This window comes from Myxine glutinosa, chromosome 1 (genome assembly GCF_964187855.1).
Source record: "Myxine glutinosa chromosome 1, kmMyxGlut1.1, whole genome shotgun sequence".
NCBI classification, from domain to species: Eukaryota; Metazoa; Chordata; class Myxini; order Myxiniformes; family Myxinidae; genus Myxine; species Myxine glutinosa.
The window spans coordinates 446,637,159-446,663,531 of record NC_136261.1 but is presented as its reverse complement, the minus strand read 5'-3'; the positions used below and the strand labels follow the sequence as shown (position 1 = coordinate 446,663,531).

Sequence of the window (26,373 nt, the reverse complement as noted above, 5' to 3'; positions counted from 1 at the left end):
GCAATCAGTCAACCACGAGTGTAGTCGTGGACGGCGGCCTCGGTGGACCCGGAGTTCGTGGGGGAATGGGGCATAAAACCCCCCTTGTACGTCGACGAACCCGGGATCCGCAACTATATATGTATATATATATATATATATATATATATATATATATATATATATATATATATATATATATATATATATATATTGTAATGGATTTGGGAAACCGTGCACTTTGAGTAATTGATTGTAAATATACCCCCTTGTAAATAATGTAATGATTCTTGTAAATACCTCCATTTGTTGAAAAGATCAAAGGTCGTCCTTTAGTTAGTCCATCACACACACGCAGCAAATCATAGGGTCTCTCAATAGTTATTTCTTTATTCTGTGTTCTAGTTAAGGCTGTGTGTCCAATAGTCGAGCTTACGTTGCACCAAATCAATTAAGATAGATCACCTGCAATATCCCCATGCAATAGACCTCCTCAAAGTGCCAGTAAAGCAGCGTTTGCTGCCCTTTGGCTGGGGCTCATTCGATTGCCCCAAGACTCCATTATGCACGCGGTTCTCTTGGAGAAGAAGGGGGGGGGGGGGGGAGTCAGCCAAACGCCAGGAACAAGGCGTGGCTCTGCCAACGCCTCATCAAGGGGCGGGACCGGTGAGCCCTCGCGACCAACCAAGGCCGAGGCGAGCTCACCGGTGGGCGTTTCCAAAAGACAGGCGGCTTGATCGCGCCAGGCGCAATATAAGCGCGCGCGCAAACCTTTTCACCAGGACAGGAGATGCGTGATCCAGCTGGGAACAAAGAGAGGATTGATCCAGCCGAACCGAGAGAGAGAAACGGGAGGGGGTGCTCGTATTGCGGCAATAGGCCGAGACCCTCTAGGCCTTATTGCCGGTCGGTGAGACGCGAAGCTGTTTTGCCGGGTTTTTCGCCTCGAGCCCGGAGCGTGAACCGCGAGCGTGGAACTCAACGCCTGAACCATCTGCCCCGGACCTTCCTGCCGAGCCATCTGCCTGGATTCTTCTCCCCCTGCCATCTTTACCATTGCCATTTTCTCCCATTCGTGTACGTGAGTTTGGCTTGTTTTGTCTTGTCCCTGGGGTATAAGTTAAGCTTGTTTAAGGAATTGCTCTGTGTCCTTCCGCTCCTTCCTTTTCTTGTATATTCTCGCCCTTTCATTTCCTCTTGTAGATAGAAATAAACCTGTGTTCTTTCCTTACTTTGGTTTCTTCTTTCTCATCCGATCGTTTTTGTCCCTTCTGTCAATTGAGTACCTGTGGCACGATTCTTGGCCAACCGCTCCGCAATCGGGTTAGTCATTGTTAACGGCCCGCGCCGCAGTTCGCTCGCTCGGCGCAATCAATCAATTACGCTGCGGCATGGGCGGGGGTATTTCCTCGCTGACGGCCGGTGGTAATACTTAGGTATTAAGACTAATTGGGCTTACGACCCTACGTACCATCGGCCATCAGTGATGTCATACTTCCAGGACCGGCGGAGACGGCCAGCTTAACAGGACAAGGGGATTAACCCCCCCCTTGTTAACGGGAGTGCCGTCCCCCAGATTCCGTAACAATATATATATATATATATATATATATATATATATATATATATATATATATATATATATATATATATATATATATATATATATATATATATATTTATTTATATATATATATATCTTAACGATGCAGCATAATGGGCCGAATGGTCTCCTCTAGTTTACTCGGTTTATTTTTATCTCTCTATATAATAACTCACATTCATTAGATCATGATTGAGAAGAAAACTTACAAAATTGTACACAGCGGGTGAACAAACTGGATGCAAAAGCCCGCATTTATTGGATAATAATTGATTGGATTGACAAAGAAATAACTCACAAAAATTCCAAACAGAGTAAAGAAAATAACAAGTATAATTTTTCTGTGATTAACATAAACATTGTATCCTTGGCAGGTCATCGGTGAAATGGAGAACTTCTTGGAATGGCTCAAATCCCAAGGCCTGAGAGCAGAAACAGCCCAAGCAGTGATCGATAAGCTTGGAATTGAGAATCAGACGGTTTTTCGGGCTTGTACTGAGTCGGATTCATTGCGGATCGAGCTCCTCTCTCTCGCCAAGGAGAAATTACAATTTGCAATGTATGCTGACTTCTGTAAATTTATGAATTCTTTTTCGAAGCTGCAAGATGTCCAGATTGCAGGTTCTTCTCTTTTGGGAAGTATTTTCGTCAACTTGGAGAATGTTATTCCGGAACTTTCCAGTTTCTGTGAAAAGATTTTCAGATCCCAAAATGTTCAGCTGGAAAATGTTCCTGGTTTATCTGGAATCGGGTTCAGTGATTTCTGCAGTCTCCGCTCTCAGGATGATGGATTAATACCCACGTCTGGTATGTGACTTTTTTAATACAACATCACATGTCAACAAATATTTAGATCTTCTACCATTGTTTTTTTTTGTATTCTTTTGACTTGTGTAATCTCTTTTGGTGCAGTTTTATATTGTCTAATATTGATGCATTTTTGATGTAGGGTACAAGGTAAATTTTAACTCACCTGGAACATATTTCTGGAGTGCTTATGAGATGGCGCGTCGTCAGTTTGTCCATAAACACTTGCAACTTCTCCGAAACTGCTGATGGGATTGTGACCAAACTTGGCAAAAATTATATTTCGTGTTGGAACTCAAATTTGTACACGGCATTAAAAAGTTGGACTTTAAGGGGTGTGCAGGAGGGATTGGGGGGTGGGGGGCTGGTAAGGGGGAATGATATCCTAAAATGGTTATTTGCTCTCTTATCTGAAACTGCATTGACGATTTTGATGAAACTTGACCACAACCTTCATCACCCATGATGTACAACAGTGTGTTCACAGCATTTGAAAAATCGGGTTATATTGCCCCTGTTTCTTTTTCTTTTTGGGGAATTGCATTAAATACCTTGGTGTTCCATGTTGAATGGTGCATTTAAGTTATCTGCATGCAGGAAGTAGTTTGTTACCTCTCTTTAGCCGTGGAAGGCTTATCCTTGTTATCCCACGCTTTTAGAAAAATATGAAGACGCTTCATCCTAGTCATATTGTAATCAGCCCTGTCCATCCTTCTGTCTGTCATGCTGTCTCCTCCCGAACCGTTATGTCAAAATTCACAAACCTGGTTGTTATGATCACCACACGTAAATAAGGTGCAAGAACAGTATCATTTTGACCCCGCCCTCTAGGTACATGACGAAAAATGGAATAGCAATATGTAGAATAGCAAAAAATGTAATTAGAGGCACTTTAAAAAAACATTTTTTCATATAACCTTGTATATACAATCAGCATTGAGGGACACATGAAATTTGTAACCTTTTTCATTGACTCCTGGTTCATGCCCCAGGATTTAGCGTCATGGGTCAAAATGGAAAGGAAACCTTCAAAATTTGATATTGGGTCATTCCTGGTGTTACTTGTTGCCATCGTTCAACTTTGCTTTGGGTGTGAAGCGTGGGGATTTGTGATGGCGTGCCATGTTTTGCTCTTGTAGTTTTAGTTCATCTCTTTAGCCATGGACGGACTTAACATTATTACTGTTGTTGTATAGCCCTGGATAATTCACTTGAACAGGCCTGCTGCACAGAGACAGCCGATCAATCTTGCAGGAGTGACCCAGGGATCCCCCACACCCAATATGATGTACCCCACCTTCTCTTATCCTTGTTTAAACAGTGAAATTCATCATATAATTATTTATATCTTGGAAATATTTGGTTGAACAATGTGAACGTAAAAAAAAAAAAACTTTCCTTTGAAAACACACTCCAACTCACTGGTCGATAAAAAAACAAAATGTGGATATTGCTTTTTTTAACAACAACAATTTGGTCTTTCTTCTAAAGAAAAGAAATATTTAATTCTGAAATGTTTATTTAAACCTAAATCGAGGTTTGAGTTGTGATAAACTAAATTTCAGTAACTGCAGTTTGGACATCGACCATCTATGTGCATTGTGCAGAATTGGGTAAAATCTGTTATCTTCTCTTATCCACCATCTCTTATCTTATCTTATCCACCATCTCTTATCTTATCTTATCCACCATCTCTTATCTTCTCTTATCCACCATCTCTTATCTTCTCTTATCCACCATCTCTTATCTTCTCTTATCCACCATCTCTTATCTTCTCTTATCCACCATCTCTTATCTTATCTTATCCACCATCTCTTATCTTATCCACCATCTCTTATCTTATCTTATCCACTATCTCTTATCTTATCTTATCCACTATCTCTTATCTTCTCTTATCCACCATCTCTTATCTTCTCTTATCCACCATCTCTTATCTTATCTTATCCACCATCTCTTATCTTATCCACCATCTCTTATCTTATCTTATCCACCATCTCTTATCTTATCTTATCCACTATCTCTTATCTTCTCTTATCCACCATCTCTTATCTTCTCTTATCCACCATCTCTTATCTTCTCTTATCCACCATCTCTTATCTTATCTTATCCACCATCTCTTATCTTCTCTTATCCACCATCTCTTATCTTCTCTTATCCACCATCTCTTATCTTCTCTTATCCACCATCTCTTATCTTATCTTATCCACCATCTCTTATCTTATCCACCATCTCTTATCTTATCTTATCCACTATCTCTTATCTTATCTTATCCACTATCTCTTATCTTCTCTTATCCACCATCTCTTATCTTCTCTTATCCACCATCTCTTATCTTATCTTATCCACCATCTCTTATCTTATCCACCATCTCTTATCTTATCTTATCCACCATCTCTTATCTTATCTTATCCACTATCTCTTATCTTCTCTTATCCACCATCTCTTATCTTCTCTTATCCACCATCTCTTATCTTCTCTTATCCACCATCTCTTATCTTATCTTATCCACCATCTCTTATCTTCTCTTATCCACCATCTCTTATCTTCTCTTATCCACCATCTCTTATCTTCTCTTATCCACCATCTCTTATCTTATCTTATCCACCATCTCTTATCTTATCTTATCCACCATTTCGGTTATTTTGTGCCGCGTTTTTTGCGACCTAGTACCTTGTTTCCTATCTTGAGGCTTTGTTTTCTCTTCGTGGTCGATTGTGGTCCATTTACAGTGCATTCAGACAGTATTCAGACCCCTTCACTTTTTTCACATTTTGTTATGTTGCAGCCTTATGCTGAAATAGTTTAAATTCATTTTTTCTTTCATCAATCTACACTCAATACCTCATGATGACAAAGAGAAAACAAGATTTTAGAAAGTTTTGCAAATTTATTAAAAAGAAAAAACTGAAATATCACATTGACATAAGTATTGTCGTGCGAATCCTTCCGGTTAATACCAGAGACCGCGGAAGACCAGAACGGCGTTAATGGAGGCGACGACCAAACACGGATTCTACTTATGAAACGCGGGAAGAGAAGAAGGGAAGAGGAAGAAGCGGGAGTGCGTAACTGTGGAAGGCGAACAAACTCAAACGGCACAAGATTTGCAGGGAATGGAAAATAATACAAGGGTTTATTGTAATAAGAATCGGGACAGGGAAACGCGACGATAAATACAATTCCTAAATTTGGATCCCACACACCGACTTCAGAAACGGAACAAGGGAAGATGGATTAATAAAAGGAAACGTCGTGTACTGTAAAATGTTCTGTGGGTGCGGCCTTATCTTGTCTGTCATCTTGTATTGTCTGCCGTCCAAACACGGCTCCGTTCGGCCCCGCTCGCGCGCCACCAGGCCTCGCTCCAAGCTCCAATCGATCGCACACCACGAGGTCCCTCGCTCCAAACTCCAAAAGCACCGATCGCAAACAAGGCCCCAAAGCACCAAAAGCTCCGCTCCAAGCACCACGCAGATGGCGAGCCAAGACCATCAGGACCTCTCAAGAGCAAGAGGAAAAGCGCAGAGAGCACAAGACAGCCAGGGAAGGACGTGCGCAAGAGAGTTCGAGCTGCCAGACGGAAGCTGCGCAAGCAAGAAGAAGACGTGCTGCACAAGATGAAGAGAGGGAAAATGTCTTACGGCGCGCCCCTATATAACCTTGCGGCGGTGACGTCAGCCTTGGCGCGCCACCCAATCAGTGCCCTCCGCCGAATCACAGGCCTGTAGCATGGTCATAGCTCATGGCACTCAATGGGGCTAGGCCTGCCCGGAGGTGTAGCTGGCGGCGGCCATCATCGGCGGTGTCCTGGCCTGGTTTCCTTGCCTGTTCCTTCCGAAGTCACTGTCAGGGAAGGGAATTATTTAATGTTGTACTAAGGGCCTGTCTAAGTGTTTATGTTGTTGTGCATTGCCATAAGGGATGAAGGTTTGACTACCAGGTTTGACACACAGGGGGCTGTTATCTTAATCCCTACACTATCTAACACTCGAACATCCTGGTATGTTCCTCAGGTAGACATCTTAACCCAACAAACCGGACTACACAAACAGAACTTATTACAGGTAGATTCCCTATCGCGACAGTCGAAGCATGTTACCTATTCAGATGTACGTGGCTCTGCATATTCCTTTACTCCACCAGACATAACACAGCACCCACCCCCCCCCCCCCCCACCCGGAACCGTAGCTCCTGCTAGGTTCACTGCAGGCGCTACCATTCTAGTTTTAACACTTACTGTCTCACACTTAATTGACCTATGAAATAAATCAGGAGGGCTGTGGGAAGTGAGTCGGACTTCCTGCCTGTGCTCCTTAACATGCTAATCCCCTTAACAATCATGCAATCAAATATGTACATTTCATTCGTTGTTCCTGTGGAGGGAGGAAACAAACAACACTCAAAAACTAACTTCACCACAAACTTATCCTTAACCAAAAATTCAAAACTCTAATAAACATTTGTACATACCACGGTCTACAGACCGCATCCCCCGTTGGATGCCACAAGACACAACCTTACCTGCGGGGCCATCCCCAATGCGCCCCTACATTTCCACGGGCCCTGTCCAGATGTTACAGGTGAGTGACATGGCTCAGTGGATTTCGCCCTCATTCATGCAATACAAACCCCTTAACCACTCATACTCATTCTAAAAATCCTTGCACACAAAATCATTTCAAAGCACATATTTCACCCCCCCTCCCCCCTGCAGGACAATGGCATTGATGTCATTCATGTGTGCATGTCTCAACTAGACAGCGGGGAGGTACTGCACAACAAGAATGGTGGGGGCGCTTCAGGTTGTGGTGCCCGCAGTCCCAAAACAAGTCAACCGACTTACAAGTTCATTGCTCCCCTCCCACCCCCCTGTTTACCTCTTGGCCCCGTGACAGCCCAACAGCCCTTTCTGCCGTTACCCCACCGGTGAGGGTCTCCACACACCAGGCTCTGTTGCCTCCTGCTGCCACGCAGCTCCACGGGTCGCCGGGGGTCTCCTTTACCCCAGGGCGCCCAACCAGACCCTCCACCGACGAGCTCCAATTTCCACATACCACTGGCTGCCAGGGGTAATTGCCGCAGAGGGGGGCCGCAGGCATCGCTCCTTAGAGCCAGATCTGTACCTGCGGACACACACACCTTCCCCACCCACAAGATCCCAAAACACACTTCCTCCCCAGCTGCCATTCCATTTTCCAACACAATTCCATGAGAAGATGTTACAAAAGATGTGCCATGGCCTGCCTTATGTGAAATCCCCGTTCACAGTTTAAATCGCATTTGCAAAAGCACTTTAATCATCACTCATCCATATTTCAATTCCCAAACTCACGACCACATGAAAATATCACCTCTACACATAAACAAACGCCACCCCCAAGACTGTGTGGCCCACATTCCATCCCCTCACCGACCATGTCATCACTCTCACCCGCCTCCCAACTCCAAATTACAAGTCCCCAAATTTTCCATGAGCAAGTCCTGACGCCTGGGGCAGTGCACATCCAAACACTCACCTCAAGTGCAGGTAGTTGCAGATTGCTGAGACCCAAAGTGCCATCCACCACAAAATCCCAAAATTTATCACTGGGCCTACCAAATTTTCCAAATTTCTCTTTTGTCTCCACTATACTGGCAGGTAAGTGGGTCTGCATCCAACGGTGATTATCACTACACAACTACATGTGGCTACATCTGCTCCGCACCTCTACCATGCAAGGGTCATCGGGACAAGGTGAGCAGGCAAAATACCAACACGGCCCATGAGTGTCCATAAGGGTGCGACCCACCATCCATCCTTCGGCCCCCCTGCGAGGAACACAGCTGCGCCAGCCCCAGCTGGCCAATGTGGTGAGCACCTGCTGCCACAAACACTACCGCATGCATAACCTCGGCCCTGGGGGGTACGGTCGCAGTGCGTGGCATCCCTACAGCCACGTCTTTTGCACCTCCACATCATCCCCCAGTCCGACCACATGCAGCCCCCAGTGCCCACCCACACTTGACCACACCAAGGTCCAGTCAACAGCCATGCTCCACCATGAGACCCACCCAGAAGACATGGTCCACACACCTCAGACACGCACAGCACCACTTGACCCTCAGAGCACACAACTACATCCCCATGACTCCGCGTCCCAAATATCAGCACAGTCGCCCCCGCAACCAGTTGAAAGCTGTGTCCTGCTACCCTGTCCATTTTATCACAGACTCCAACACTTTGGTCTACACACCTGGATCAATAATGGTGCCACTGTGCAGTGACCACCATTTCTCTTCACAAAATTCACCCTTAAATTTGCATATAACCCCGAGATTACCCATGCCAAACATTTGTCACAATTCACTCATTTCACCAAAGAAAGATGCTTTTCCATACACATGCCAGCCAAGCATGGCCCATATACTCGGCTTGTTACACATTCCCGATCACATTCCATGGCTCTCTTTCCAAACCGAGAGTCCATAAATCATAACAGAACATCTGCGGAAGGTCACTCTCACACCACCACGTTCCACAGATGCCCCAAAGGTTGTCCGGCAGGCTATCTCCATCCCTGTCCGTGCGGTTCGACCCATGTCCATAGACCGGCACGGCATGACAGGTCACCACATGCCGGCTGTCCCAGAGTCTCAGGGAGAGGGTGCCAGGCCGCATGCCCGGGTGGTCACTACATCAGGCCCAAGCTGGCCGTCCGCGGTGCCACCACCAAAGCACGACCCACAACACCTCCCCCTAGTGGTCCCCAATACATGCCATCCCAGGCTTGAGAAACTACCTTGGACCCCCCTGGAGGTCTTAACCCCCACCAGGGTCTGGTGACCCTGCCGGCCCGAGCCACCAGCTTGGGCTGCTCCCCGACGGACAAGGGACGCCACACTCCACCAGACCCCCCGTGGGGCCCAGGTCGTACCAGGACGCCCATGGCTGGACCCCACGTCCAAATCTTGCCAGCACAGTCCCCCAGCTGGCTGGCATTACCAAATTTCAAAAGGGGCAACTTTTGCCCGAGGCCATCCCCAATGACCTCTCCTGGTCCAAATCCCGCAGCCCGGGGCCCAACTCCCTCCATAGTTGTGCCAAATCAAATCCCCATTTAATCATAATTTTTTTTCTCCTTTAAAATTTTTTCATTCCCACCTGTGCCAAACCACAGCTGCAGGTAACAACTCCCTCAGGTTGTTCTTCCCTTCCCTGCAGCTGTTCCAAATTCCCTATGAGGACCAAATCTCCTGAGGCTCTATCTCCCGATCCCTCTCTGTCCGAATCCAGCCCGGAGCCAACACACTCCCCCAACTGGTTGTTCAATTTCGGAGCCTCCGTTGCCAAATTTCAGTGTATGGTGAGGGTCCCCTCGGTCACTTCAACCACCTCCTCGGACCGACTCACCTCATCACCCAAACTCCTTTGGGCCTAGTCAAACCCTACCTCCACGGGACTGTTACAGGTCTCCAGCCGCTGGATCACATCATGTACATCATCCCCATCATCATCACAAATAATTTCTGGCCCCGACAGGCCTTCCCCAATAAACACGCGGTCCGGCTCCACCACACGGACCCCCAATAATGTTATCCCCTCTTGCTCTGCACCACCGCCCTGGCGCTGCAAGAATTCAAATTTCTCCCTCGGCTGGGGTGTTGTGACATCCACACGGTCCCGATAAACCTCCAGGCCAGCAGGTGGGAAACATCCTCTATTACAATTTTCACATTCCCTATTTCCTTCCAAATTTCCTTCCCCATTCACCTGTGGGCACTCCCAATTCACCTGTAAATTTGCAGTCTCCCCATCTACCTGTGGGCACTCCACACTCACCTGTGGACACGCCCCATCTACCTATAGGCATTCCCCATTTGTCACCTCTTCACATGTTGCAATCAAATTTACCCCATCTAAATTTCTACCTTCCCTTCCTTCCCACTGCGATTCCAATTTTTCCATTCCCGGGGCAATTCCCTGCTCGTGAGCAACATGCACATCTGCATGGGCCGTACTCTCCCATTCCCAATTTAAATTCCCCCCCCCCCCCATTCCGATTGAATTTCCACCAAACTTGGCTCCTCCTGTGCCCCAATGGCACCATTCTTTCGTTCTTCCTTCAATTTACTCGAACATTCCTTCAATTGTTCACCCCGGGCATTCAATTTGCTATTCATTCGTTCATAATATTTTCTGTGTCTCTCCTTATTTCTTCCCGCCATTCAAACACAAGTTGCATTAGAACCTGGTAATCTATCGGGACCTCCTCCGTAGAGAGGGAAGTTCCGTTACTATGCTCCACCCCAACTACTTCCGACTCACTCCCAATGCTTCCCGCATCTTCCATCCTTTCTTCCTCCATATTTCCCACCTCCTCCATCCGTAAAGGCGGTCGCTTTCCCGCACGCTCTTACAACAGGAATATAATTAAATTTAATGACGCGCCGTTCGCGTCCCGTAAGCCCAATCAACGATACAAATTTTTCGCCTCCGACTAAAAATTTTTTGCGTTCAAATTCTCCACTCCTTGGCACCAAATTTATTTCCAGGGTTCAATCCCACCCCTCGACAACAGTTGTCATGCGAATCCCTCCGGTTAATACCAGGGATTAATTGTCCCGGTTAATACCAGAAGACCAGAACGGCTTTAATGGAGGTGACGACCAAACACGGATTCTACTTATGAAACGCGGGAAGAGAAGAAGGGAAGAGGAAGAAGCGGGAGCGCGTAACTGTGGAAGGTGAACGAACTCAAACATCACAAGATTTGAAGGGAATGGAAAATAATACAAGGGTTTATTGTAATAAGAATTGGGACAGGGAAACGTGACGATAAATCTAATTCCTAAATTGGGATCCCACACACCGACTTCAGAAACGAACAAGGGAAGATGAATTAATAAAAGGAAATGTTGTGTACTGTAAAATGTTCTGTGGGTGCGGCCTTATCTTGTCTGTCGTCTTGTATTGTCTGCTGTCCAATCACGGCTCCGTTCGGCCCCGCTCGCGCGCCGCCAGGCCTCGCTCCAAGCTCCAATCGATCACACCCCACGAGGTCCCTCGCTCCAAACTCCAAAAGCACCGATCGCACACGAGGCCCCAAAGCACCAAAAGCACCGCTCCAAGCACCACACAGATGGCGAGCCAAGACCACCAGGACCTCTCAAGGGCAAGAGGAAAAGCGCAGAGAGCACAAGACAGCCAGGGAAGGACGTGCGCAAGAGAGTTCGAGCTGCCAGACGGAAGCTGCGCAAGCAAGAAGAAGACGTGCTGCGCAAGACGAAGAGAGGGAAAATGTCGTTTGGCTTGCCCCTATAAAACCTTGGGGCGGTGACGTCAGCCTTGGCGCGCCACCCAATCAGCGCCCTCCACCGAATCACAGGCCTGTAGCATGGTCACAGCTCGTGGCACTCGATGTGGCTGGGCCTGCCGGAGGTGTAGCTGGCGGCGGCCATCATCGGCGGTGTCCTGGCCTGGTTTCCTTGCCTGTTCCTTCCAAAGTCACTGTCAGGGAAGGGAATTATTTGATGTTGTACTAAGGGCCTGTCTAAGTGTTTAGGTTGGTGTGCATTGCCATAAGGGACGAAGGTTTGACTACCAGGTTTGACACACAGGGGGCTGTTGTCTTAATCCCTACACTATCTAACACTCCAAAACGGCGAGGTCACGTCTTTTTGAAGCTGTTCCATGCGCTCACGCTTTCGAAGCTAAGTGATTTTTCTCAATTGTGTTTTTGTCGAGACTGTATCTATCTTTCGGTGTATGTACCTATAGCGTATCTTTTGGAAAATTTTCGGTGCTAATTTTTCGTACATGTATACACAATCGTCGGTGAATGCGTATCGAGTATTCTGCGGCCTAGTACTCGTAGGCTTGGCTACCGTACCGTCTCCGACCTTGTGGTTTTGTTTTTCTCTCAGCGATTCGTCGAATCCGCTGCAATTATTTTCGTTCTCTGTTTTGTCCCAGTCGTTCACCCCATACCTCCTTGTTTAATATCTCTACTCAAAAAAAAAAAAAACACAAAAAATTTTTCCTTCCAAGGTCTTATTCGTTTATTTGTTGTTCTTATATGTTCGTTTGTTCTTCGTACTCGATCACGTGGTTAGAAATGTATAATCTCTCCCCTGAACAACTATTTTCTCTCATATATTATAACACCCTTTTCTTCTTTTCCTCCTCCCCCAACCAAAACCTTGATCTTTTCTACCCCCGCTAATTTCGGTCCCCATGTGTATTATACCTCTCCTGCCCCCCCCCTCCCCTTCCCACGCCTCCTGCCCCCAAGCCCTCTCCCTCCCACACTTCTCCCTGCTCTCAAATGTTGTGGTTGTGTGCTTCCCCTTCTCTCCCCATCTTGTCTTCCGCTCCCTCTTTTGTATATTTTGTTTGTCTGGTTGATTTGTTTGTGAAATAAACGTTAGCTCTTTCACGAGCCTCGATTCAGTATACAAAAAAACCAAAAAAAAAAACACTCAAACATCCTGGTATGTTCACAGGTAGACATCTTAACCCGACAAACTGGACAACACATACAGAACTTATTACAGGTAGATTCCCTATCGCGACAGTCGAAGCATGTTACCTATTCAGATCTACCTGGAATAAGTTCTGTAGATATTGAACTAGATATTGCTTTACCCCACCAGACATAACATTATTCATACCCTTTGCTATGACACTTGAAATTTAGCTCAGGTGCCTCCCATTTCTCTTGATCATCTTTGAGATGTTTCTACACCTTGATTGGAGTCCACCTGTGGTAAATTCAATTGTTTGGACATGATTTGGGAAGGCACACACCTGTCTATATAAGGTCTCACAGCTGACAATGCATATCAGAGCAAAAACCAAGCCATGAGGTCGAAGGGACTGCCTGCAGAGCACAGAGACAGGATTGTGTCGAGGCACAGATCTGGGGAAGCCTACAAAAAAAAATTCTGCTGCATTGAAGGTTCCCAAGAGCACAGTGGCCTCCATAATTCTTAAATGGAAGATGTTTGGAACAACCAGGACTCTTCCTAGAGCTGGCCGCCCGGCCAAACTGAGCAATCGGGGGAGAAGGGCCTTGGTAAGAGAGGTGACCAAGAACCCGATGGTCACTCTGGATGAGCTCCAGAGATCCTGTGTGGAGATGGGAGAAACCTCCAGAAGGACAACCATCACTGCAACACTCCAACGATCTGGGCTTTATGGCAGAGTGGCCAGACGGAAGGCTCTCCTCAGTGAAAGACGCATGAAAGCCCACTTGGAGTTTGCAAAAAAGCACTGAAAGGACTCTCAGACTGTGAGAAACAAGACTCTGTGGTCTGATGAAACCAAGATTGAACTGTTGGGTTCTTCCCAACAAGATTGAACAGAATCTTCACCTTGTTGTGAGAGAAGGATACAGTCAAGCCTGACTCTGTTTCTGCAACTGGACCAGACGGCATCAGCCTGCGGGTCCTAAAATCCTGCTCTGCCACCCCATCACACCCTCTCTCTGTTCTCTTCACCCTCTCTTTTGCTCAAGATCATCTGCCATGTGCTTGGAAATCAGCCAACATTAATACATCACACAAAAAGGTGCAAAAACAGATCCTGGCAACTACCGACCAATCAGCCTGTTCCCAATCATCAGCAGGATCATGGAATCCATCATTGCATCTGATATTAAATACTTCCTCTTCTCCAATGGCTTGATCTCTGATCATCAATTTGGATTCAGACCAAGCCACTCTACTCTGGACATAATGCTACTGCTGTCTCAACAATAGATGGAGGTCCTCAATGCCAAATACAAAATCAGCGCCGTCTCAGTTGACACATCTCGTGCCTTTGATATGGTTTGGCACCCTGCCCTGCTCACCAAACTCTCTTCTTATGGTATCCATTGAAATCTCCACGCATGGCTTGTGGACTTCCTCTCCTGTCGTCATCAATATGTGGTCCTCGATGGAATTCTCTCATCTCCTTTTCCTGTCCAGGCTGAAGTTCCTCGGGGCAGTGTTCTGGGCCCTGTGATTTTTCTGTCCTTAATCAATGATCTCTGTGACTCTCTGGAAAATCCTCTTTCTCTTTGCTGTTGACTTCACTGTCTGCCGCTTCATATCTCATCCCTCAGATCGGCAGGCAGAAGCTTCTTCACTCTCTGCATACTTGAACAAAATCACCAACTTGTCAAACAAGTTGAACATGTCATTCAATCCTGACAAAACTCACACTCTCACCTTGTCTCTCCGAAAAGACGGTCTGGAAAACCCTCTGTCACTCAACTTTTGGATCTCATTATCTGCCATTATCTTTCCTGAGAAAAAAAAACATTTCCAAGCTCGCCTCCAAACGCAGTCTCTGACTGGGCATCTTCATCGTGAGGAAGTCCTTTATTGGCATTACTGAGCCTCTCACCACATACAAAGCTTTCATCCACAGCTTGATGTAACACTGATCACCCCTCTGGGCTGGTGCTTCTGACTCACACCCAGTTCAGCTTCATGCTGTAGAAACCAAAACTTTTAGATTCATTGGTATCTCCCATGATGAAGTGAGTGCTGGTATCTGAGGGCCTTTGACACTCACCACAGGCAGGTTTGTGGTCTTTGTCTTCTACCGACTCCTCTCTGGTCTAGCTCCCCCTACTCTGTCTGTGCGATGTCTCCCAGATATTCCTTCAGGACAGAGAAGATCTGCCAGCAAACTTCTTCTGGTGAAACTGCCTAAATCAAGACTCTCTACTCACCTTCATTCTTTCATTCCCCTTTTCTCCTGCCTTTGGAACAAACTCCCTCACTCTCTTCAATCCCACTCCACCCTGCAGGTCTTTAAAACAGCTGTTCACCACCATCTCTTATCTTTTCCCATCCAAGACCTTGATCTTTTCTACCCCCATTAATTCATCCAAGACCTTGATCTTTTCTACCCCCATTAATTCACCCCAGACCTACCTTTTTCAAATTCTAACTTCTCTCCTGAAAGAACTAATAGTGTCCATTTCTTTGATAGCTCCTCCACTTCCTCCCCCCACCCATCCCCTCTCCCTTCCACAAATCTCCCGATGTCCCTGCTCTTCTGTTGCTTGTATGTCCCCTGTCCCAAAGACGAATGTGAGTCCTCAGGGGTCTGTCTGTGTTGGGTCTAATATTGTTCATTTTATATGCAATGATCTGCCTGATTGTATTCTCTCAATTAAGCAGTTATGCAGATGACTCAACACTATATACTACATACCCAGGAACCTTGTCTCCTCTTACCCGTGACTAGTGGCATGGAGAGCCAGCACGGGCCCGAGGCAAATAACCTCGGGTCTCCCACCCCCACCCCTACCCTTTCTCTTTTATAACTTTTTAAGGAACTTTCTTTAATGAAAAACAAAAAACTTAAAAATAAATAAACAAGTGGTTACTTTTATTTAGCCGTTTGATCGAAAATGTAGGAGATAGCGGGACGTTTGGACCGATCGAGTCAATTCACACCCTCGACTGTTGAACACTATTTCTCCCTAAGATTAGCAAAAACATACGTGAGAAGATGGTTAATAATTTTTGGACAAAGAGGATACAAACCCATTTCTTTGTAACACATTTCTGGTCAATAACCATTTTCTGTAAAGTTTGAAACTGTACCATGAACAACGGCAAATGTTGTTTTGTTTCTAGCAAGAAAAAGCAAATCAGCTTCTGTTCTGGGTTTAAATGTAACGACGAGGAAATGAGGATGAGCCCATGAGGGTGTCGTGGAACAATTTGTGTACATAAACCAAGTCATGTTCACTCATTGAATACTTATAAAATTTAATAACACTGGGAAAAATACTCATTCTGTTACAACAGAAATACATGGTATAACCCATTCACAAAGCATAAGGATCCCGGGTCGACAAGAGTATTCTTCCTGATTGCACTGTTTTGGCTTCATTTATAGCAATTGAAAGACAATGGGAGAAGATTTGATTGAGTCCTCACAGTGGGAGGGGGTAGGAAGGAGGAGATCGGTGGACGAGGGATTCTGACAAGGGATTAGGGAGGGGTAGAGTGGGGTTTGAGGAATTACTGATAAAGAAGTTGAGAGCGGGGAGGGGATAGATCACGGGATGAGGGATCCCTGATTAAACCATTATCTTCTCAGTGGGTCACTTGAACCAGAAGATAATAATTGGCTTTCCACAACAAAGCTTTCACAAACCTTATCCCCAATTAGTATTTACACGGAACTGCAAATGAATGTATATCTTTCCATCACAAAGGCACTCTTGAGTCAACTGGAGTCTGAGTTATAATCTTAAATTCCTTTAAATGTAATATATATGTATATATGTATATATATATATATATATATATATGTATATATGTATCTATATATATATATATATATATATATATATATATATATATATATATATATATATATATATATATATATGTATATATATATATATATGTATATATATATATATGTATATATATATATATGTATATATATATATATATGTATATATATATATATATGTATATATATATATATGTATATATATATATATATGTATATATATATATATATGTATATATATATATATGTATATATATATGTATATATATATATATATATATATATATATATATATATATATGTATATATATGTATATATATATATATATATATATATATATATATATATATATATATATATATATATATATATATATATATATATATTGTTACGGTTCTCTCGCCGGCCTTCTCCCCTTATCAAGGGGGGATTAATCCCCTTGTCTTTACTGGCCTGGCGGAACCGAGACTTATTACGTCCTTTCCGGGCGAGCGCAAAATAGGGTTTCAGGACCAAATTCTCGCTCGTACCTAAGTACTCGCACCACCACGGAAACGAGGAAACAAGCCTCACATGAACCACGTGTGATGGTAGTACGCCGAGCGGCTTGCGTACACGTGATCCGCGCAGTCTTAACTGGTGGAACCCGATTGGAGCGATCTTCTTCGTGCCACGCTTAGTCAATTGGAGAAATCACGGGAACGATCGAATCAAGAAGAAAGGAAGAACAGATGGGTTTAATTATTATCACACATATGTACAGTTCAAGGACGCAGGGACACAGAGCAAGCTTATACAGTCTTTACTTATCCCAGGACAACGGGCCCGTCTCACACACTCACACAGGGGATTGCAGATGGGCAGGTGTTCCCCAACGCGTCCAGGGATGGTCCTCGTCCAGCTCTCCACGGCCCACGTGCGTCCCGCGAAGATGGTGATCGGCGAAGACAGGGGCTCGTAGCGCGTCTCTCGAACAAAGGCGATGTATCGGGCGGAACGGCAAGGGGCGGACTTTGACAGCAAAAGGGGGGACTTTTACGGCAAAGGGCGGTTACACAGCTGTGCTCATGCAAGTGCGGCAAGGCGCATCAAGTTCATCAAACACCGCGCGTTCGGGCTGTAAGTTCACAATGAGTCCTTCTTGGTATCTTGGTATCACAAGCTCCCTGATGCAAATCCTTTATCTCTCTGCTGCAGTTTGCCGCAAGTCCTGTGACGCAAGTCCTGTCGAGGGCTTTCGTGCAGCAGGCTTCATAGGCACGCCCCGCGAATCTTCTGGAACTCACCAGAATCTTCTCACCACGGCCTCTGACGCCACCAACTCTGAGCCCTGATTGGCGGCTCATGCTTACCGTCATCACCTCTGCCGCTCTGCCTCGACTCCGCCCCGACCCTCCTCCGCCTCCCTCGTGTTAACTCGCCCAAAATGAACCAACGTTAACAAACTGTATTGATGTTACGGACGTAGGATGATCGGTGGCGTTAGGGCCTATTTTCCTGGCTTTTCACAACGCAGAATTAACACTGGAAAGGGCCTATTCTCACACATACTAAGAAATAACTATACTACAAATGAGGCTATATGTTGCTTGTGTGACTATCTATGGGGGGCAAACTTTAACCTTTATTGAACTTACTGTACAAACCTCAAAACCGTAGCAATATATATATATATATATATATATATATATATATATATATATATATATATATATATATATATATATATATATATATATACAATTATACATATATATATATATATATATATATATATATACATACAATTATACATATATATATATATATATATATATACATACAATTATACATATATATATATATATATTATATATATATATATATATATACGCATGCGCATGCGCAAGATTGGAGGTCACGTCTCTTCAAAGCTGTCCATGCGCGCACACTTTCGAAGTGAAGTAATTTTTCACAATTTTCTTTTTGTCGAAACTGTATCTTTATTTCGGTGTGTGTAACTATTGGTGTCTTTAATAGGATTCTCGGTGTTGGTTTTTCATACCTGTGTACAGAATCGTCGGTTAGTTCGTGTCGCGTATTCTGAGGCCTAGTGTAGTACTAGTAGGCTACCGTGTCCGACCTTGGCTTGAGGCTTTGTTTTTGTCTCAGCGGTTCTTTGATTGCGCTGCAATTACTTTCGTTCTCTGTTTTTCACGGTCTTTTCACCCCATACTTCCTTGTTTTAAAATCTCAACAACAACAAAAAATATATATATATATTTCCTTCTCTGTTCTTATCCGTTTGTTCGTTCTTATTTGTTCGTTCGTTCTTCGACCACGTTGTTCGTGATCACGTGATCACGTTGTTAAAAAATGTTTAATCTGTCCCCTGAAGAACTGTATTCTGTCGTATACTATAACACCTTTTTCTTCTTCTTCTATAAAAGGATGCTTTTGACTTGCTCACCAAATCTATTCATTCCAAAAAACAATTCCATCTCTTACAGTGCCTCTTTCATACATTCCCTAAACTTCCAGCACTCCACCCATCCTTCAGCGTCCTCAAACGTATTTTTGACTCGAAGGTCTCAAGAAACTCATTTTGCAATAAATGTTCGTTTCCCATTAATCGTACACTTTTCAAAATCCAATCTCACCCCTCCCCTCCAAATCTTCCCCATCACTCATTCCCTCCAAAACTTCCCCATCACTCCTCCCCTGGTTTTGGCCGTTTTATTTGGTTCAGGATTGTGGGAACATAGTCAAAGTTACGAGCGCATTCGCCATCATTGTCCACCCCTGTCCTTTCCAAAGTAGTTTGGATACAGTTGTTTCCCAGCGGTTTTGAGCATAAGTCATTGAGTGACAATGGAATTACTCTCATCTTAATACCTGTTAAAGACCTTTCCGACATTGGCATGCAAGACCGACAGTTGGTGCGATTCTGGGCCGCAGCCACCTCTCTGGCAACCCCCCAGTAGGTGTTTGATTCTCCTGCCTTTTTCCTTACCAGTTCACTATGGTCCACCTGCGGGGGTGGCACGTATCCCTTGATGTTTATATTTACAAGGAATCCGTGTGCTATGCAAGGTGTTTTGCAGCCTGGATGTCTCATCATGCACTTAAGCTCCTGGGGTCATTTCCATGGGTCTTGAATTTTAGTTATTAGTGTGTAATTTTTGTTTCCCCATTTATATCCTGGTTTTTTGGTTCTCTTTTTGCTCCTTTGGGTAATACGAATGTGTTCTAGTACCACTTCCCATCTTCTTCTGACCTTCCTGGACCACTGTACTATGCCGGCGGTGAACGCTTGATAGTAAACAAGTCCGCGTGCTACCTTTTTGCCAAAAAGACATGGAATTTCTACCTTTTGCCTGTTATCCACCATAAAAGAGGAGGGCGCCATGGAAATCGATGAGCCAGTTTTCCTGAGTAGGGGTCTTACCCCATTACTAAAATATTTGGGGTAGTCTAACCCTCTTTTCTGTCGTGTTCCTAGGTGTGGTGGCTGGAGTTCTCTATTCCCTTGTCTATCTGAGGCTTTACTAAGCACTAGTGGTATCTCGAGTGTGACTCGTAGCAATATCTGCCTCACCCCCGGTCCCATCGTGCTGGGTTTGTGTCGCGTCCTGAGTGAGTGCTGGTATTCCTTGAGTGGCCCCTTGGGGTTGTGTCTCTGGGGATACGGCCCTTTGGGGTGGTGTCTCTGGGGATACCCACCGCCGGCAGTGTGATGCATGTACCCAGGAGGTCTTTCCTTCACAATTGACAGCGGTGTATGTGACCAACAGCACCTGGTGCGGGCCGGTCCACCTTGGTTGGAGGCTGTGCTTCCTTTTGAAATTATTGATTAGCACCAGATCGCCTGGCTCGAAGGGGTGGCACGGTCGTGCTGCTGATTCCGGTAGGGCTTCTTTTACCTGTGAATGGAAACTTTTGACAGTTCTCATTAGTTCTGCACAAAAAGTCAACACATTATCATCCAAGTGGTGAACATTTTGTAAATCCGTCATAGCTGGTGCCGTTACTGGCAATCACATGGGGTGTCCCATTATGATCTCATGCGGGGATAGGCCCGTGTGTCTACTTGCTGTTGATCGTATGGCCATCAAAGCAAGAGGCAATGCTTCCAGCCACTTAAGTCCTGTGTCATCACATATTTTTGTCAGTCTAGACTTCAATATGGCATTCTGTTGTTCCACGGTTCCCGCCGACTGTGGATGGTAAGCGCAGTGGAATACTTGCCGTATCTGTAGAGCTTTGGATAGTTCTTTGACTATCTCCCTGCGTAAAATGTGTGCCCTGGTCACTTGATATTTTGCACGGAATGCCAAATCTGCAAATGAAGTCCTGCACACGGTGTTTTACTACTGCTGTGGCATCACACCGTTGAGTAGCGTATGCCTCTACCCACTTCGAAAATATGTCCGTGATCACGAGCATGTATTTGTATTTCAGTGATGGTTGCATTTGTACGTAGTCAATTTGTAAATGGACAAACGGTGCCCATAGCATCGGGTGTGCAGCATTCTGAAAATGTTTCGATGAAGGTCCTACGTTGTGATGTTGACAAATTGTGCACTTCCGGCATGTTTCCGTGGCTATGGTTGTAATACCTGGGGCATACCATGACTGTAAGATTGCCTTCACTACCCCCTTCTCTGCACACGTGGCCATTATTATGCCCCACGCGTGCAAGCCACGGGAGCAATGCTATCGGTGCTACCGTACGGCCCTGGCGATCAATCCATACGTTATTGTCTTACTGGGTGCACCCCTGTTGTAGCCATCCCAGCATTTCCTTGTTTTCCACTGCTGCTTGTAGATTGATGATGTCCTGCACAGACGGGGGTGTCAGCTTTTTGGTTATGAGCGGGACAATGTGTAGAGGGCAGACACAAGGGTTTTGTTTGTGAGCGGCCCTCTTGGCCGCTTGGTCCGCACGGTCGTTACCTTGGGAGACTAGTGACCCCTGTTGACGTGAGTGTGCCTTGCATTTTACAATCACGAGCGCACTAGGTTTTTGTATTGCCTGGAGTAATGCTGCGATTAGGTTACCATGCTTTACTGGGGAACCCGTGGAGGTGAGAAATCCGCTCATCTCCCATATCTTGCCCGAGTCATGTGCGACTCCCCACGCATAGGCAGAGTCTGTGTAAATTGTGGCGGACCGTCCTGCAGCCAAATCACATGCACGTGTAAGAGCTATCAGTTCGGCCTGCTGTGCGGAGTGGCGTGCAGGCAACGCATGAGCCTCGATAGTTTCCCAATCGTCGCACACCGCATAGCCTGAAAGCAAACAGTCGTCCTGGGGGCGGCTTGAAGAGCCGTCGACATAATATGTCAATTCTGCGTTCGGTAGCGCTTCGTCCTTTAAATCTGGTCTCGACGAGGAAACTGAATCTACGAGATGTAGGCAATCATGTGGCGTGCCCTCCCCTGGTAGGGGCAGGAGAGATGCAGGATTCAGTGTGTTACATCTTTCCACAGTTATGTTGGTAGCTGACAGTAGCGTTAGTTCACCTATGACAGATCTTGCAGTGGTGAGATGTTGCGTTTTCGCCTGCAAAATGATTGCACTGACGTGGGGTACTCTAACCACCAGGTGGCTCCTCAAGACTAGTTTGGAAGAATGGTTGACGGCATACACTGCCGCAGCCATGGCACGAAGACACGACGGCTGTCCCCTGCTTACAGGTTCGGGTTGACTACTGTAATACGTAATGGGACGCAGCTTTTCCCCATGTTTTTGTGCCAATACCGCTTGGGTGAAACCCTCCCGTTCGTGAACGTACAGATAAAAGGTTTTGTCATAGTTTGGCAAGCCCAAGGCGGGCGCGGTAGATAGCGCGGTTTTCAGCCCAGTGAATGCATTCTCCCTGGCTGACCCACAATGGTGTGTTGTCCTTCGTAGCATCATACAAAGGGCGGGCCTGCACGGCATAATCTGGGATCCATGTCCTACAGTACCCGGTAATTCCCAAAAACCATTGTAGGGCCTTCTTTGTTGTTGGCCTAGGGATCTCTGAGATAGTTTCCACCCGTTTTGTTGTCAGTGTTTGTGTACCCTTCTCAATAGAGTGTCCGAGGCATTCCACTTTAGTTTTACAGAGCTGTAACTTGTCGTGATTTACCTTGTGGCCCCTCTCGGCCAGCACGCAGAGGAGAGTTACCGAGTCCATCAGGCACTGTTGTTCTTGTGTATTGCAAAGTAACAGGTCGTCTACCTACTGTACCAGGGTCGACCCTTCCGCGAGGACCACTCCCATGAAATCCTTGTGTGTGGCCCATGAGAATAGTGTGGGGCTGTCCGCAAATCCCTGGGGGGGGGGGGGGGGAGACGGGTCCACGTGTACTGTTGTGCTTCATAGGTGAAGGCAAAAACAGACGTTGCGATTCCTGGCTCAAAGGTATAGAGAAAAAGGCAGAACACAGGTCAATCACCGTAAATAATTCCGCATCCGAAGGAATCAACGCCATGATTGTAGCTGGGTTAGGTACCACGGGGGCGATGCTTACAATGCACTTATTCAGTTGCCCTCCAATCCTGAACAAAACGCCAGCTTGTCTTCCCTGGTTTCCAGATGGCCACATGAGGGTGTTACACACACTGGTCGGCGGAATTAGAACTCCCTGCTGCAGCAAAGAATCTAACACTGGTAGTATACCATTCCAAGCCTCGGCGTGAATTAGGTATTGGTTTACATGTGGGAGGGTTGCTCCTGGCTACATTGCGATTGTCACTGGGTCAGCGCTAGTCATATTTCCCACATCATTGGGATGCCTGGTCCATAGGTTTTCCGGTACCTGGCGCAAAGCCTCGTCGTGGGGTTGGCCTCCCTGTCTCCCCCGCAAGTTTTTACACTCGATCTCCACTCTCTCAAATTGTGTGGGTGCGTCATTGGGTGGTTGTTCCCACGTAAACCCCTGTTGGTTACGTATGTGATACCAATTACCATTTGGCATTGTTCCCTGGAAATCCCTCAGAGTGTTTTTCAGCCGAGTGATCATGGGGCCGATGTCTTTTGCCTCGTACCCTTCGCCTACTCGGAGCGTTACACAAGGGGTGATGTCGTTTGGCAATTTCATAAGGACCTCTTGGTCTGGTGTGGTCCGTACCTCCAACCCCACTTCCTCTTTTCCGATCCAGAGTTCTGCGACCTCTATATGGGTCGTTTCTTCGAGGCGGGAATGGACCTGGTTTTCATATTGTTCATCATTTCCTAGTTTGTCGTAATAGCAAGTACAGTGGAGGGTCTTCTTCCAGCCGTGTATATCCCAACCATGGGTTCTTACCCAAGTCTTTAATTCGGCCAAAACCTCAAGAGTGTCCCAATGAGTTTGAGTGGTGACTAACACTTGATTGTCCGTGAATATCCAACAGTATATCACTGGATCTTTTTCCATCAATATGGGTAGGCCGAGGTCTCGTTGGGGGTATGGGATGTCAACATACATTCGACCTGGAGTACATCGTACAGTGCACCCCATCTGGCATAACAAATCCCTCCTGAAAAGGTTTCATGGGGAGTTTTCCGCTGACAAGAAAGCATGTCTCATGGATAAGGGTCCACATTGTACTGCTAGCTCCTGACTCAGGGGTATTTTCTCTACTCTCCCAGACACCTCCACCACTGAGACGTTTTCTTTTGAGTTGGGGCCTCCCCTGCCCCCCCTCCTCCCCGAATCTGATCCCTTTAGAGTCGAGCGAGTCGCCCCTGTATCTATGAGAAATTTGCAGCGTTTCCCGTCAATTACTAGTGAGGTGGTGGGGTCCGTTGTAGGGTTATTGGTAAGGGCGGGAAAAAAGTGGGACGTCTCACTCGCATCATGTCAATATTGGTTTCTAGGATTATCCCGTCCATTGAATCGGCTCTGGCTCTGCTGTACACCCTGTCGATCGTCATTCCTATGTCCTTTAAGGTAGGGGCACTCTCTTTTCCAATGTCCTTGCTCCGCACAATGAAAACATCCATTCGTAGTCTTACCTGGCTGATGGGTGCTGTCCACATTTCTCTCATCCTTCCACATCACTGGGGGCACTGGTTTTCTACATAGGGTGGTGGTTTTACCCAACCTGGGTTATGTTCAGCCTGTCGCACCGAGGCATTGGCCCCTTGCCACTGTCCCTGGAACACCTCGCATACTGGGGCATTGGCACCTTGCTATAGTCCCTGGAACTCGTCCTATTCATGTCGACGAATCGCTCTCTGAACTAACATTTGGTAAGCTTCCTGTTTCAGTTCTTTCACGGCTTCTGCATCCACAGCACATGACTGGTGGCATTGCATGGCCAAAGCCAGATTCTGTGCGTTGGTTTGCCCCGCCCATCCTAATATAGCGGTTTTCAGTCATTTCTCAATTCCTGGGCAAAGTCCTTCTACGAAAAAATTGATAAGTAATTGATCTGGAAGGTCCTCAGTGTCCGGAAGCCCCCCGTATGTTTGCATCGTTTTCTGAAGTCCAGCAAGAAATTCCTCTGGGTCTTCCCCCGCTTTCTGTTCCCGATGGGTGATTTTTTCCCCCAATCTACATAATTCGGTCGTATCTCTTCTACGATGATGTCTATCAAGGTACCCAACCGAAAAGTGTATTCTGCGCTCGTCTCGTGTCCAGGCAGGGCCATTTGCCATCCTTCCATTACCTTTGCCTTTCTCTATATCCTTGCAGGTAGGATACGGTCCATCATAATACCCACATTCCACTGTGTTGGTTTATGAGCGAACACAAATTTGAGCAGGTGTTGTTTCACCTTTTCCTGGGTGGTCGAGGCATCCCCGGAGGATGGCTGACATGGACTGTAAATCTACTTCATTCCATGCCCGGTATACGTACTTGGGGGATTCACCCAATTGTCGCCACGTCTCGACCCGGCCTCGGTCTATCATGATCATGGGAGTTAACGTTTGTGGCCTATGGCCTATGTCTGTTCCAGTCATTCCCCTCAATTGGGCATACAATCCCGTGTGGGGATCCGGTCCGTATATGGCATGAGGTTGGGAGGGGGCCCCACTCCCTTCCACAGGCTTTGTCACCTTATCCTTGTCTTGTGTCACTACCATTTGTTTCTGTCACACGGATATATGCTTCTTTGTCGTCTCGGGTTCACCCTTAAAACCCGCACATTTGAGTCTATTCCCCGTTTAGTACACTCCTCCAGCCATTGGCTGAAAGCCTCCCAATCATTGCCTTTGTGCACTTTCCCCTCATTTCTTTTCCTTAAAGCTTTCCTCAAATTAATCAACTGAGTGCGTTGGAAAGTTCCCTCAGCAGGGAATGCGGACTGTTGCCCCACGGTCATACCCACCCACTGGTATATATATTTTACGGAATCCTCCCCAGCTGTTTTCATCATGTACTCCGCTGGAGTACCTGCAGATGGAAGATCGGTCTTACCCGGTTTTCCATTACCATTTCCCATTCTTAAGCCCTATTTCCCCCTGTGAGGTCACTACTCCAGGTATCCCCTGGTAGTCCTTAGTCACAGAAATCTCTTTCCAGCAAGGTCCAACCTTGATATCTTATCTCAGAAGTCCCACTCCTGTTTCCCTAAAATTTGTCCCACTCTACAAAAACCACTTCTCTTATACCACGTTAACAATTCTAGTCGGGACTTGCTCAAGCTATCTAGGAGAGGGATTAAACTCTTTACCTGGACACAACAGCAACTTGCCCCTACAGAGAGATATAAAAACGTTTCTCTCACCTTGGTC

The 26,373-nt window shown here is 46.0% G+C and overlaps 2 protein-coding genes across 6 annotated transcripts in view; both read left to right on the top strand.

Moving 5' to 3' along the window:
• LOC137418556 (E3 ubiquitin/ISG15 ligase TRIM25-like) overlaps window positions 1-26,373 on the top strand; it is a 1,139,870-nt gene that overhangs the window by 58,482 nt on the left and 1,055,015 nt on the right. The gene's annotated exons all lie outside the window — the stretch shown is intronic.
• The window catches only part of LOC137418911 (uncharacterized), a 70,807-nt gene that overhangs the window by 36,097 nt on the left and 8,337 nt on the right, over window positions 1-26,373 (top strand). For all 5 annotated transcript variants that reach the window (XM_078770749.1, XM_078770750.1, XM_078770746.1 and 2 more), the window contains exon 2: window positions 1,957-2,389. In XM_078770749.1, the coding sequence (XP_078626875.1) occupies window positions 1,969-2,389 (421 nt within the window). In that variant the 5' untranslated portion in view covers window positions 1,957-1,968. The remainder of the gene's footprint in view (window positions 1-1,956; window positions 2,390-26,373) is intronic.